Source organism: Halichoerus grypus, chromosome 5 (genome assembly GCF_964656455.1).
Source record: "Halichoerus grypus chromosome 5, mHalGry1.hap1.1, whole genome shotgun sequence".
Classification (NCBI taxonomy): Eukaryota; Metazoa; Chordata; class Mammalia; order Carnivora; family Phocidae; genus Halichoerus; species Halichoerus grypus.
In genome coordinates, this window is record NC_135716.1 from 169484149 (window position 1) to 169499780 (window position 15632).

At 43.6% G+C, this 15632-nt stretch overlaps 1 protein-coding gene across 2 annotated transcripts in view; it reads right to left on the reverse strand.

Moving 5' to 3' along the window:
* Positions 1–3525: 3525 nt before the first annotated feature.
* The window catches only part of RCAN3 (RCAN family member 3), a 30403-nt gene continuing 18296 nt past the window's right edge, over positions 3526–15632 (reverse strand). For both annotated transcript variants that reach the window (XM_078073630.1, XM_078073629.1), the window contains 3 exons: positions 6120–6297; positions 4886–5053; positions 3526–3820 (listed from right to left, as the gene is read on the reverse strand). In XM_078073630.1, the coding sequence (XP_077929756.1) occupies positions 3636–3820; positions 4886–5053; positions 6120–6297 (531 nt within the window). In that variant the 3' untranslated portion in view covers positions 3526–3635. The remainder of the gene's footprint in view (positions 3821–4885; positions 5054–6119; positions 6298–15632) is intronic.

The window sequence follows — 15632 nt, forward strand, 5'->3', positions numbered from 1 at the left end:
CGAGGAGTAGACTACGTCATTCCCAAAGTCGCCTTTGGCACTATGACTGAGATTCTGAGGAAATCTAAGGTCTTCGCTTTCTGTCACAACGTTCTGAAGAGATAGAGTGGCTGTGAGTGGGAAACAAAAGGCCCGTATTCTAGAAGAAGGACGGTGCTGATCCTGCCCTGTGTCCTGGCAGCTCTGATTCGAACACACCATGTTCTATTTAAGCCTTTATGGTGAATGTAAAACTGGGCTCTCAATTCTGTGGCTAGGTTTAGTGTATAAAGTATGAAGAAGCAAAATGTAAGATGAGTTTGCTCTCCTCCTGATGTTCAGCTCCCCAAGGCAATGGAACTGTTTTTACTGATTCTGTCTCTTAGCACCTTCAACTAGTTGATGCTCACACGAGCGCACTTTTTAAATGGGTTTATTTCCAGTTTCGTCAGGCGGGTATGTCGAAAGAGCCTAGAACACAGGAGCCAATGCACCATTGCACTGCAGGTTCTGTTGACTATCCTTATTATAAAGTGTTAGGATTTTCTTATCCTTCACAAATGCTTTTTTCCTAACACAAAGCATCATCTTCTTTCCTCACGATGCTCTAATGAATTTGATTCCTGAGATGAAGCTACGATTTCTAAAGAGAGCAAGGCTACTATACTATCAGAGTTAAATCTAAGTAATAACTCAATTTCCAAAAAGAAAATGTAGCTAAACTTATTAAAAGGAACTTTAAAAAAGTACACGAGACTCATCTCTTACAAGATGGTTACATGAGCTGGATATAAAATAGCCAAGAAAGGACAGAGACCCTAATACTTGTTGAGATCCTGGTTGATTTCACCATATTTAAAAGTTAATAGGCATTTAGTACTTTTTCTTTTAGAGTTTACCTTATGGAAAGAATGAAAATATTAATGTTCTCCATTCAGAAAACTTTAATATGTGTACATATTAAATAATGTATATTTTGTATTTAATATATATTTATTTTGGTTTAAGTTTTTCTTCAACTTATTCAATACTCTCAAAACAATAAATACAGAGAAAAGAAATATTTGCACTGCTTGACTTTAAAAACAGGTTATGTAAGTTAGGAATAGACTATTCTTTAATTGGAAAGAAGACCATGAAAGCCAAGCCAAATAAAACATTATGGATTTTGATCACTTAGAAAATTAGTTAATAAATATTACCTAAAAGGAAATTTTAAAATTCTCAACTGTTGAAAATACATACATTTCCTGACTTAACAAGGTCCATTCTGCAAATGATAAGTTACTGCAGCCAGAGAAGATCAAACACTGGCAAAATGGTGAATTTGGGAGTGCAAAGTAAATTTATTAAGTGGCTGTCAGTTAAACTGCCAAATGATGATCTGAATTTAATAAACTGCTTATGGAATCACAAATCTCAACTGAATTTATATTGAGAATGAGCCCGGGTAGACATATATAAATAGGACAGCTTATCATCTCAGAGTATTTGAGGGCAAGAAAAAATATAAAACTTTTTTTTTGGCAACATGGTTTAAGTCCTCAGAAATAAAACCTACCATAATAAGAACCTCTAAACCACGAAACATGCTACCAAAAATGTACGGACACCATGGCGTGAATTTCTGTATTCTTCCTTCTGGGTAGTGGCGGCCGCATGGGTTTATCAGTCCAAACTCCTGTGTGCAGCCCCTTCGCACACATACCAGGGAGCTCCAGACACGTGACATACAGAGAAGACAGGACGGTGACCAAAGCAAAGTTTTCTTCGTTATGAGACTTTTCTATAAAGGGACTGCCAAGTCTGAGCAGACCACAGAAAGGTAAAAAGATGCTTGTTTCTGCTTTAGGAGCTTCAACTACCCACTCCTGAAACACCAGTAAGAAACAGTTCTGTTTTAGGGGAAAATGCCAACTGTCAGCCAGGGTAAAATGTTGCACCAAAACCAAAGTCTGACGAATGGAATGATCTTGATGTCCCCCATCTTTCCCTGATTCATAGAAAAAGAATATGTGTGCCTTTTCTTTCAGAGCAAACTGGAAAATGTTTAAAGAGACAATTTAAAAAAATGGTCTTCTGAAAATCTTATCATTACCTTTTCTAATTTGCAGTCTCTGAATGACATGCACATGTATAACATTAAAAAACTCAACCGGTGGCTGAGGACAGTTGGGGATGCCACGGGCTTAGCACACGGTCACAGACGGCAGACCGCCATGGCCCCCTGAGGTCATAATCAGTCAAACTTATGGGTGGCATGTCCCGCTTCCAAAGTAGCAGTTCTCTGGGAGGGACGACGCATCAGGGACAGTGGTCCGTACGGCACTTTCCTCTTTCAAGCAAGAGTAACAGGGAAGAGAGTAACATGCACACAGATTTGTGCCACTTGAGTCCAATGGTCAAAGTGAATTTGGCTTTTCCTCCCCAAAGCTAAAGAAAAAAACGACTGGAGAAAAATGATTCTCTATGAATTATTCTAGATTTCAGATCTCTTCTCGTGCCAAAAATTTCATGTATGTGGAATAACCACCTTTGATCAATAGATTAGCTGGAAGCTATTATACCATTACCAAATACCCACATTAGATTATTAATAATTGTGAGACTATTTTTGAGTTCATAGAAATGGTACTGCACTCGGGGGACTATAGCTTTAGTTTTGGGGGGGCCATGCTACATGGAGTCAGGGAAATGAACAGTGCTGGAGGGAGCCAGGAATCAGACAAATCTCCTAATTTGCTACTGCTTAAAAATGGTCAAGAGTTGCAATATGTTGGGGGCTGATCCTTTCGTTTAAAGTGCTGTTCAGAATAGCTGTTAAAATTTTGAACAGGTAAAATCAGCTGCTACTCTCTATCTCCATGTCCGCAGCCGGGTGTGGTGGCAACACACAGCCTCATCCACACACACCCCCAGCCTCACCCCCCACACATGCGCCCCCAGCCTCACCACCCCCACACGCCCCCAGCCTCACCTCCCACACACAAACCCCCAACCTCACCCCCACACACACGCCCCCAGCCTCACCCCCCTACACAAGCCCCCAGCCTCACCCCCCACACACACACCCCCAGCCTCACCCACATACACATGCCCCCAGCCTCACCCCCCCAAGCCCCCAGTCTCACCCCCCACAACACGCCCCCAGCCTCACCCCCACACACACACGCCCCCAGCCTCACCCCCCACATGCCCCCAGCCTCACCCACACACACGCCCCCAGCCTCACCCCCCCAAGCCCCCAGTCTTACCCCCCCACAAGCCCCCAGCCTCACCCCCCACACACACGCCCCCAGCCTCACTCCCCCATGCCCCCAGCCTCACCCACACAAGCCCCCAGCCTCACCCCCCCACACACACGCCCCCAGCCTCACCCCCCCCACACGCCCCCAGCCTCACCCACACACACACATGCCCCCAGCCTCACCCCCCTGAAGCCCCCAGTCTCACCCCCCATAACACGCCCCCAGCCTCACCCACACACACACACACACATGCCCCCAGCCTCACCCACACACGCCCCCAGCGTCACCACCCCCCACATACACGCCCCCAGCCTCACCCCCACACGCCGAGCCGCGGTGCGCCAGAAGGGGCAGGGACCTCCAGTGCGGAGCCCCCGGGGGGCAGCTGCCTGGCACCAGCCAGAGGCCTCACAGTGCCCCATCGAAGGTCTGGGGCTCACTCAGTGCTGCGGCTGGAGGCTCGGGGCGCCTCGTCTGGGTAATTTTCTGTTTGGGGTTTTTTGTTTCTTCTTCCTCTTCAGTTTCACTTTCGCAGACATGAACCACCACGCTTGGTGTTGACTCCGTTCCAGCATGGAGCTCGTATTTCTCTCCTGGGGAGGTAAGCAGCAGAAAGAGGAGTTTGTCTCTTGAAACTTTGTTCTACTCTTATTTTAATTGCCAATTATTGGCTTTTAGATCCCATGTCAGAGCACTTTACCTCGCTTTCGCCTTTAAGGTTCTTATACAGTTTTGCCCTTTGAAGAAATTAGCTGGTGGGGAAGACTGAGGTCTCGGGAGTTAAAATGGAAATGCTAATGACTGTTCTATGGACAGTATGAGTGAACCTGTTTAACTTCAGAATGGTTTCAGTTTTCCCTCAGGAGACACCTGTAAGGTTCCAGGCAGCAACCTCTTTATTACAGGACCTCACACATGCACCCTGCTCTAATGTCTAAAAACACCACCAAGCCACCTCCCTTCAAAATGCCTCTTGTATCCCTTTCTAAGAGACGTAACATTACTGTAGGTGGACAACTAGTGTGAACCAGCCAGGCACTGATTTCCTAGATTATTTTAAAGGGATGAAAGAAATCAAAGAGAAGAAAAAGAAGAAATGAATAGTAAGAGAAGAATTTGGAAGGAATAAAAATAGTATTGCCATTAATTCCTTGAAAGAAGTATTCAACGTAGAAGTCTGTCTGGTACTTTGATGGGACGGGGGAGAAGGTAACTAACATTCACTGAGGGCCTGTTATGTACTAGGAGGATGTGCAGCAGTTAGAATTGAGGTTATGTTTATTGAGTATCAAGTATATATCATTTAATCCTTATTAACCACACTGAAAGGTAGCTATTATGATCGCTATTTTAGATGAGAAAATGGGCTCAGAAACTGAAGCTAAGTAACTTGCTCAAGATCACAAAGTTAGCAGGGTACCTGGCTGGCTCAGTCTGTGGAGCGTGCGACTCTTGGTCTCAGGGTTGTGGGTTCGATCCCCACATTGGGTGTAGAGATGACTTAAAAGTTAGCAAACACTAGAGTCGGAACCCAGGTTTGTGCGACTTTATCCTCCACTCTGATCATGTTGCCACTGGTTGGCTAGAACGCAGATCGTGGAATATGGTCTTTAATACAAAAGTTTCTTGGGAAAAAAAATTAGGAAAGAGTTTGTTACCTGGTCCCAGTTTGGAAACCGCACAGAGTAAGTCATAGTTTATAACAGGCATTCCGTCTTCCCCCTGCTTCCAGCCCACAGGCGGCGAGGCGGGAGGGGAGATGAGGAACTGTTTGACCGGCTGCGGGGGCAGTAAATACGACTTGTCCCGGGTTTCACTGGACATCTGTACCTGCGGGCAGGAGATGCTCAAAACCAGCCTGTGACTGGGCTGTTTCTTCATTTTCATCGTTACACCTCTTTGGAGAAAAGGAAAGATTTCTCCTCGGCAGCCTGTAACTGCCAGCGGTGGCAGCTGGGTCTGTGTGGTTCACGGCCAAGCGCACGGTGCATGGCACAGAGCCCACGCGCCCCGGGTGCCCAGTAAATGACCACCGAATGACAACATGAACCGCTAAGGAGACGAACAAACAACGAATGGTAACAAACCTGACTTCCGATTGTACTTATCTATGTCTTTTTCTGAATTCCAGTTTTAGAAGAGATTAGGTTATATCGTCTCCATAGCTCCACCAAGAAACATCCTGACAACTTTCATTTACATTTTCATTTGGAGCATGAGACAACAAACAAATCCCTTTTTTTAAGTTTGAAAGCTAAGACCAAAACACTTTGTTGGCGCACTTAATAAATGAGTAGAGGTCTAATGTCTTTATGTCCTCAATTCTTCTGAGGAGAAATTGGTTTGCAAGTGCTACCCAGGCAGGATGAGAATAATAAGCATAGCTGATTCTCGGTAACCAACAGGCTCCTCTGCAATTGCAAAGCCTGGCCCAACCTCTCCGCAGTGCCGCGCCACCTCCCTGGTCAGCCCCAGGCTGGCAGCTATTTTCAGTGGGGTGTCTCCTGAATTCCAGAACACAGAGACGACTTCAGCAACTATTTTCTCAATTCTCCCAAGGCTGTCACATCCCGAATGCCAGATTCTAGACGCACAGGAGGAAAGTCAATTCACTGATCTTAAGGTGTGAGGACTTCACCCTCATGGAACCCCAGTTGAGAAAAGCTGCCAGAAAGATGAATTCCTTTCATGTTTAGCATAAGTAAAACAAAGTGGGGGGGGGGCAAATATCCTTAATATTTATATATCTGTAAAATAAAGGAAAAATATTTTTATATCACTTCCTGATTAGGATTGTTTATTTCAAAGACTGCTGATATACTCATCAGGAAAATGGAGGATTGATAGTATTTCGGGATGGAGGAAAAGAGGTTGAGAGAACAGCATCACGAGGTACCTGGGCAAAATACAGCTTCAGCTTCTTCCCGTTGAAGTCCGTTTCGTTGAGTTCTATTCGTGCTCTTGCTGCTGCTTCGGGTTTGCTGAAATTTATTCTGACTCTTCTAAAGCTTTTAAACAACTGAAATGTCGCTTGGTCGTCATAGACAGTGAAAAGTGCTTCAAATCTCTCCTAAAAATTGAGGAGCAGCAGGGCAGGGGAGGTGGGGCGGGGGGGAGAAAGAAAACCTTTAGCCAAAGGAAATTTAAATCATTAAACATAAGTAATGGGATGGAACTCATGATTTACCATTTTTCCAAAAAAGAGTACTTTTCTTGCAGGTGGTACATGAACAGGTAACCGTTGTCATATGCTAAATTCTGCAACTTGCACTTACTTTAAAAGTAATTAACGTTATTAAGCATGGTATAGGTTTAAATTATAAAATGAATAAATGTAAAGTATTGTGAAATAAATGTAAGATATAAACAGAGATAGAAACATGCCCAATCACAGAACAAGAACACTGTACCATTTTCAAGGCCCCAGTGTACCAGACTTGTTTTTCCCATCCCATCTCTATCTTCCTTCAAAGCAACCATTTCTGGATTTTGTGCTTATTATTCCCTTGCTTTTCTGTAGAGTTTTACATTTATTTGTATCCCTAAAGACTTAATCACATTGCATGTATTCTTCTGTTAACTTTTTGTAAGCTTTTTTTCTTACATTTTGTTCCTAAGATTCTTCCTTGTTGCAGTAAGTCATTCCTTCCTGCTGCTAGAGACTTTCCACTGTACGGCCATACTGCGATTTATCTAGTGCCGTTGGAATCTGGACCGCCTCGTATTTTCTACTACAGCGGTGCTATGAACATTCTTGCGCACAGCTCTTGGTAACCAAGTGCATGAGTTTCTCTGACTGGACATACCTGTAAATGGAATTCCTGGGCCTTAGAGTTGGCACATCTTTAACTTTAGGAGATAATGACCAATAGTTTCCCAAAGCGTTTGTACCAGTTTACTCTCTACCAGCAGATACATGTTCTAGTTGCTTCCTATCTTTGCCAACGCTTGATAACAGACTTTTTATCAATGGGAGATAGAGACTATGAAATGGGCTCTTAAGTTTGGCTATCACTCACATTTCTCTAAATAATGAGGTTGAGCCTCTTTTTTTTTTCTTTAAGATTTTATTTATTTGAGAGAGAGGGAGAGAGAGAGAGCGCACGAGCAGGGGGAGGGACAGAGGGAGAAGCAGGCTGAGCAGGGAGCCCAATGTGGGGCTCGATCCCAGGACCCTGGCATCATGACCTGAGCTGAAGGCAGGCGCTTAACCAACTGAGCCACCCAGGTGTCCCAAGATTAAGCCTCTTTTCATGCTTATTGGCCATTTGGGACTCCTCTAAATGTGATATGCCTGTATCTTTTGTCCATTTTTCTACTGGGTTGTCATTTTTTATTGAGTCATGTAAGTTCCATAGAGATACTAGTTCTTTGTCAATTAAATGGCCATTAAATATTTTTTCCCAGCTCTTTTCATTGTGGGGTTTTTCCTTTTTCTCGAGAAATAGAAGTTTTAAATCTGAATATTACTGAATTTATCACTTTCTTCCTTCTGTGTTTTCTGTGTCTTAAGAAATCCATCTATACTCTGAGATCATATTGATGTTCTCCTGGGTTGCTTTCTCAAAGTATTATGGTTTTACCCTTCACACTTAAGTCTTTCCTCAGCACAAACGATGTTTATGTATCAGGCGCCCCCCTCCCCACCAGCAACCACTACCATTTTTCTATCACTCTACATTAGATTGTATTTTCTAGAATTGTATATCCCAGCTCTGTCTGGAATGGCAGAGTTCCCTGAGATCTAGCTTCAGTGGAACATTTTATATAAATATGCCCTTTTGACATCACTAGCTTTTAATTGGAGGACTTATTCCATTGTTGTGATTACTGATATTTTTGGATGTCTACCATCTTGCTTTATCTACTTCTCTCAGATTTTCTGTGTTCATTGTCTCTCCTTTTTTACCTTCTTTTCAACTGATTTTTCTCATTTTTTTCTACTTACCCCTCTGGATAAAATTTCTATGAAAGATGCTAATGTGCATTTAGCACCTTCTCTAAAGATGCATTATATCCTCCAGCCACAGTCCATCTTTTACAAAGGCAAAACAATGAGATCTTTTTTCTCAAGGTTCATTTGGTAATATGTCATTCCACAAAAATATCATTGTTTGGGAAAAAGTAAAATTGTGTGTGTGTGTGTGTGTGTGTGTGTGTGTGTGTGTATCCTAAATGTTTTGGGATAAAATAGAGCAGGAAAGAGGGAGTCATTTTATGAGGCTGAGAAAAAAAAATGGTCCTATTCCCATTTGTTAATAAATTAGAATAATGAGAAAAGCTAATTTCAATTACCAGAATAGCAACATTAAATTCTCTTTACTGGTCACTTTTATGCAAAAGTTTAATAAATGAAATGTAACAAAACAGACCTAAGAAAATTCTCAATACCTTAAGAAATACTCCTTCAGCTTGCCAATAGTAACATAATAAAGGAACCTGGAAATTAGCTTTGTTTTTGGTTTCTGTGAAGATCCTTCAACTATTTGTTGATACTGAAGTAAAAATCATCTGTTAACTTTTCTCACTTTGAATATTTTCCTACCACTTTGCAACACTTCTCAGTTTGACAAAATATAAAATGATTTGTGATCAAATATATATTCTTTTAATGTTCAAATATCCCTTATAATTCAGAAAACATCATCTGCTTAAAAATTATATTATTTTTGCTCATTCATTTAAAAAATATATATTAAGCAACCAACTGCATGTCAGACCTTTACGCTAAGTGCTGGACTTCCAACTTATCACAAGCTGCTTCAAAGGAAGGTGAACTTTAAGATCAAGTCTGTTTTTATTTATTATATTATCTCTACATATTAGAGTAATATGGACAAATACGTATTATAGATATAGTAAGGACTTTCACATAGCACGTCGGTTCTTAAAAATAAATGTGCACAGGTAAATATATTAAATACTAATAATTACTAACACTTCTAGGCACATTTCAGAGTTTCCTCAGCGTCCATTTCAAAGATGGTTGGCTTTGTCACTTTTTAAAAAAATTAGAATTGAGATTTTGTGAAATTACATTTCATTTAATTCTTGGTGGATGCTCACATTTTGAATACTAAGTGAGTATTAAAATTCCCACGTGAGATAGTTAAGAAATGTGGCACCTGGGTGGCTCAGTCAGCTAAGCATCCGACTCTTGATCTCCACTCAGGTCATGATCTCAGGGTCATGAGTTCAAGCCCTGTGTTCATGAGTAGGCCCAGCATGGAGCCTAGGAAGGAAGGAAGGAAGGAAGGAAGGAAGGAAGGAAGGATCGATCAATACTGAAGGCAGTGGAAATGGAAAGTAGGGAAGACCGAGTTAAGCATGGTTTATATTTGTATTCTGTCAATCTGTACATTAAACAATTTCCCTTGCTGAGGGTAAAAGGACCATGTATTTATTCCTAATTCCCACAACAATGAATTTTTTGTAGTTACAATAACACACTATCTCACAAATTAAACAGCTACTTGCTAATTACATCCTATTTCCTTTCAAAACATTTTTTTTCTCACTCCAGAAATATACTGTAACTGAATGTAACAAGCAGGTGATAGCCATGGGTTCTATGGGTCTCTGTCTTCTAAATTCAAATATCTGTGAATGGATTCAGAATTATACAAAGACGAAGCCATGCAAAAGCCAATCAGTAAGCTTCTTCTAAGTTTTGTTAGATCCTTCTCTTTCTCTCCCATTTTCATGGAGCATAACACAGTTTGAGAAATGTGTGACTTCTCGCCGTGAGGCGCAGTACAGAATACGAATTAACGTGGAGGCAAAATGATCACTGTTTCCTTGTGAGGAACAACGTGAGAGCCCTTGGCTGGTAGCTCCACCCTCCTGTGAACCCACAGGTACCAACAGGTGGATTCCTGAGGCTGCCCCTGACAACCCAGCGTGAGCACTACAAGGGTTCCCACGACTGCAGAGAGGTCATAATCTATCGACATGCGCTTAAAATAACTGGCGAGAAACAATTCATTTGAAACAAAATTATTACTTTTCTCCTTAAAATTGTTTTAGAGATAATTCACTTTTATATGTTTCTGAATTCTTGAGCAATATTAAAACGAACACCATCCTGTTAAAGGGTGATGCTTGCACATTTGCTTCTGACAAGAAAAGGAAGATCCCAGAAAATCCAAATCGCCATGGACCACTCTCTTTTTCTAGCAGTCTCTTCGGGCAGTACATCTATAGGAATAAGACAGTTAATAGTGCCTAAAAATCAATCCCCAAGGCTTTTCCTGTTATAGAGGTTTTCCACAAAATATAGACCAGAAGTTGCCTTCGTATGCTGAAATCACACATGCAATTAGTCAGCAGTAAAAAGGACTACAAATACTTTGCATCTAAAATATGTAAAGACGACATGTAACCAACAGCCTTCTTAGGAATTCCAGAAAAGTACTTTGCAGCTGGGTAACAAGCTGACTAAAGTCATGAGGAGAGAAGAGTAGAAAAGGACTTATGGGAAGGTTGGTTTCAGGGAGGTGAGAGCAGCAGCTAGGTGTATATTTCTGGACCTTTCTGGAAACACCACTGCCCTATCCTCCATCCCCCATCCCAAAGCAGCGAAGGCGAGGCTTATCAATTTCACTGAGGTATAAATTATGAAAATGATTTTGCTGCACCCCTTTGCCTTGGACATAAGAGCCTGAAGAACCCACCATGTCTGCACGTTAAGAACACTTTCACTGTTGAGAAGCAGCAATGCTTCAATCCACTCAGCTGTGAAATTATCTTTGGAGTCCTACGGCAAAAGATTTTTCACATTCTCTGTCTGTAAATCCGAAATAGAAAATTCCATCTCTCCAGCAGGTTCACAGATGTCAGAGACGAGGCCTCCATTTCCACCTGGGGAAAGGCAAGTGCCTTTGGTTCTCCTCAACATCACTGCTGACTACCAGGAAGAAAGCCCCCAAACTCCTGGGCATGGTGAATTTAAAACTTTGATCATCTGAGTACTTATAATAGTTCTGGGCCCTACATTCAGAAATGCCAGAGGGGAGCAGAACACACAGAAAATGTAAAAACCTTCTATAACTGTTCGCTCATAGCATTCATGCTGCCTTCAGTACCTTTCCAGATCAGAAAGAGGCATGAAACTGAATTAAAATTCAAGAAAATATGGGAGACTATCTGTTCAGTATTGATTTTTAGGTTTTAATGGTTTATATGTTTACAGATACATACTCTGCCTTATTGGAACATAAGTTCTTAGAGGGCTAGGATTTTCCCCCCGAATCTATGATAACCTTATACCATGTACAAGAAAAGTAGTCAAACCAATGATAAATCATTTTTGATGGTAACAAATTACAAACTGGTACTAGGGTGGGGATGGAAATATTCTTGATGGGGGAGTGTCGACTACATGGGTAGAGACTGTCAAAACTCACCAAACTGCACAGTTAAGATCTGTACATTTTACTGCAGGCCAAGTATCACCAAATTAAAAACAAAAGAAGAGGGGCACCTGGGTGGCTCAGTCATTAAGCATCTGCCTTTGCCTCAGGTCATGATCCCAGGGTCCTGGGATTGAGCCCCGCATCGGGCTCCCTGCTCCACGGGAGGCCTGCTTCTCCCTCTCCCACTCCCCCTGCTTGTTTCCTCTCTTGCTGTGTCTCTCTCTGTCAAATAAATAAATAAAATTTTTTTAAATGTTAAAAAAATAAAAACAAAAGAAGAAGAGGGAACACAAGATGGGGGACGGGAGGAGGCGGCTACTGGCGTGAGCTGTGGACCAGCTGTGGAGGTGGCCCCTGAGCCCTCACCACTGCTGAGTGCAGCCTGTCAGGGCCAGAGCCTTGCACACCAGTGTCAGCCCCCGACCTGGCCAGGAGCACAGCAAGGCTACTATTTCCATCTTCACTTGGGACAGCGCATCCTTAGTCACCGGTAGTCATCCTGGTTCTAGAAACTTCTTTTTTTTTCCATGGCTAGTTGAGAAAGATGCGGGTGTGTGACTGTGCCTTTCCAGAAGATGTGTGCCCGATGCAGAGGCCACGTTCAAGCAGGTAGGTGGCCAATCACCAGCCTCCAAACACCTAGAAAATAGTTTGTCCCTAGGAGGGGAATGAGATCCACAACCACACTATCACACCTAATTGTGGCCTTAACAGTGAAGCTGGTTAGATGGCAGGCAGGGGCCCTATGTCTAATGAGATCCCAGATCTTGACAGTCCCCCAGCAGCAGTGATGGCCTTTTCTCTTTAGCCTAAAGGTTGGCTGTTTATTGAAAGGAGCAGAGAAGACAGAGGAGCAGACTGCAAGGCCCCCTGGAGGAAAGGGCAGATGGAACAAACCTGTGGAGCGAGCAGATAAAGGAGAAAAGCAGACAATTCTGTCCTGCTCAGCACGTCCTCTCCTGCCCCACCGAGCACTGTGCTATTGGGCATCTTGCAGAGGCAGTCCGGTTACCGCCAGGCATTACCTAATCCAAAGGCTCAAGATGGCCCATGAAACATTTCAGGTTTGTAAGCTCGTCCAGGTGCTGGGGCTTAAACATTGTTTTGACCCGAGACACCAGAGATGAGAAAAATCACACAAGTGAGTTCTTCTCTGGAAAACCATGTGAATTTCCCCAGGCACAAGGGAAACGGGGTCAGGCATCCAGACTGCTCTTCAAAGTACCCAGGCTTCAGTGGTCAAGGTCAGGATCATACATTAACGCACAAGGAAACCCATGACTCTGCTCTCCAGGATGTCCAGTTGAATCTTCACTTCCTCTTTCCTGGTCTCCCCATCGATGAAGTAGGAAAGATTAGGGAAGCCCAGGCTCGGCTTGAACTTCATATCCAGCCTCAAGCTTCTCGGAGTCAGGAGAACGGCGCAGGCCAGGCTACGGGTGCTCTGACGGCTCATCACCATGGTGGTCTCTTTCCTGTGACTTTGGTGATAGAGCACTAGCTTTGATGAACATACCAAACCTTCCTCTGTCTGAGAGGAGGACCCAGGTAGATACCGTCCATTCCTGAGCAACAGAAGCTCTCTGCTCATTAGCTTTTTATCATGGGTAAAATATTCCTCTCTTCATCCAGTTAATAGAGACTGTTCCCTTCTTCAAACATGAGACCACAAAAGGAAGACCTCAGGAGGAATCCACAACCTGGACAGAAAACTTCAAGAAGGTGTGACGGCTTTTACCAACCATTTATCTTCTGAAGTAACAGGGAGCTCTAGAGCTAGACTGCCTGGATTTGACTCCTGGCTCTGTTATGTGGCTGTGTGACCTTGGGCAGGTTGCTTACGTCTGCTGTGCCTAGTTTCCTTACCCGTTCATTGAGGACAATAAAAATACCCACTTCACTGGGTTATTGTGGAGGACAGAGTGAATACTCACAGCTCTTAGAAGGACAACAGTGGGTACTATTACTGCTGCTGACGGAAATAGGGCAGGGCTTTGCCACCAGCCCACTTGCTATTATGTGGTCACAAAAAATAGCTGCTCTTCTGTATGATGTGGATTCCCCAAGAAAGAGGTGAATGCACGGCAATGACACGGCATGAACCGGATGGCCCGTACTGTGAAGGCTGCTGCCGGAAGGGTGGAATCCGCCCTTCCTGAGAGTCCTTTAGTGATTCAGATGCCCCACACTGCTGGAGCAGTCACCTAGGGACATGCCCTCCCAGGAGACCTAGCTGTGCGGGGGGACACAGTGCACCACTGATTAATGACATCAGTGTCCGTCTTCTCGGGATCTTCGGAGCCTGACCCTGACCCTGCTTCGGAGTAGCAGAGACCGCTGCTTCTCTGTTATGACACTGAGGAACTTGGGTTATTCTGCTATAACATGGGACTTGAGTTGAGGGCGAGGATGGCAGGAAATTTTTTTTTTTTTTGTAGTTATAGCAGAATTCTCTATATTGAAAAAATACATAGTTTTCATTTCCCTGGCTTTTAATCTTTATTAATTTAATCTTTTTGCTTTGTTTGCTACTTCTTAAAATTAACTGTTTGGGGATGGCCTTGAAAATGCTTTGCTATGCATGTATTCATGGTGCCAAGCTAGCACAGGGGAATGAAAAGCCATTTAGGACAAAAGGATATGGCTGATATAAACTTATTAAAGTATAGAAGGAAAATGTGAAGCAGAAAGATAGGATTCTCTTTAATCGAGGTCAGTTATGCACAAAGATCAAGAATGTTCCATCCTTAGGCTTGCCCATGTGACCTCCATCTAGACTCTTCCTCGCTGTTCATCCACACTCACTCATTCAATAAGGCTGATCCTACCCTAGGTGCTGAGACTACAACAAGGACCACATACTGACTGTGATTTGTTCCAGGGTACAAGTTTGTTTCCTGGTGGTGTTTTCTTCAAGGACATTAGAGGGTGAAGATCATTTTGAAAGTTAGAGACCCATGTTTCCAAAGACAATGTAAACTTGAAAGAATGTCGCAAACAGCCATGGGAAGGAACTTATGTGTGTTATTTGTTCTTTAAAAAGAAAAAGGTAGCCTTCTTCTTGATGAACATTTAGTCTAGAAGCTTTTAGCCAAGTAAAGTAGGCACGTCCATGCTGATGGGGAGCAGGGACCTGCAGTGGCCTGAGCAGGGTGTCAGAGTCCCAGTGGGGTGAAGAAGGTGGCCATCTGGGAGGCAGGTTGGGCGCCAGAACCCAACAGGGTTAGGACAGTGTGCCCATGAGGGGCAGCCCAGCGCAGGGCGTGGGAGCTTAGGGAGCTGAGGGGGGTGCCCGTGTGGGAAGACTGCCCAGAGCAGGGGAAGAGGGAAGGTATCTCAGCAAAGGGACAGGCTGACAGGGTGTCGAAGCCCAAGTGAAGGGAGAAGGGTAAGGAGGGAGGTCTGCGCAGGGAGGCAATCCAGTGTAGGGTCGTGGTGCCCCAGTGGGGTCAGGATGTGTCTGTGTAGGAGGGTGGCCCAGCACAGCATACTGGATCCCAAGCAGGGTGAGGATGACGCCGTGGGACTATCAGAACCTGGGTGGGGTGCAGAGGACTTTCACGTGGGGGGTTTGGGTGCAGGGCATTGGAACACAGGGAGCGTAAGGAGGGCGTCCACATGGGAAAGACGGTGGATGGTGGCCGTTATATGCAGAGAGAGTGACTGCGTAAGTAAATAATAAGATAATGGAAGCTAGTTTTCTGTCAAATAGGAGTTAAAAACTTGGAACGGGAGAAAACTAGAAATGAATTCTTTAGTGCTAGACTGGAGCTGGAAGTATAACTGGTAACACACATATGCATGTATCTAGATATTTCCTGGCTATGTCCACCGAGATGCCCAGGGATGGTGATAGTTAACTCGCACACATATCCTGGTTTCTAAATAGTTCTCCACTGGAAGGAGTCAGGGCTCCTTGGAGAAATGCTGGATCTAGGGCTGGGACAGGCAAGGTACAAGATAATTCTGGAATATCTTGTTGTGTTGGAGA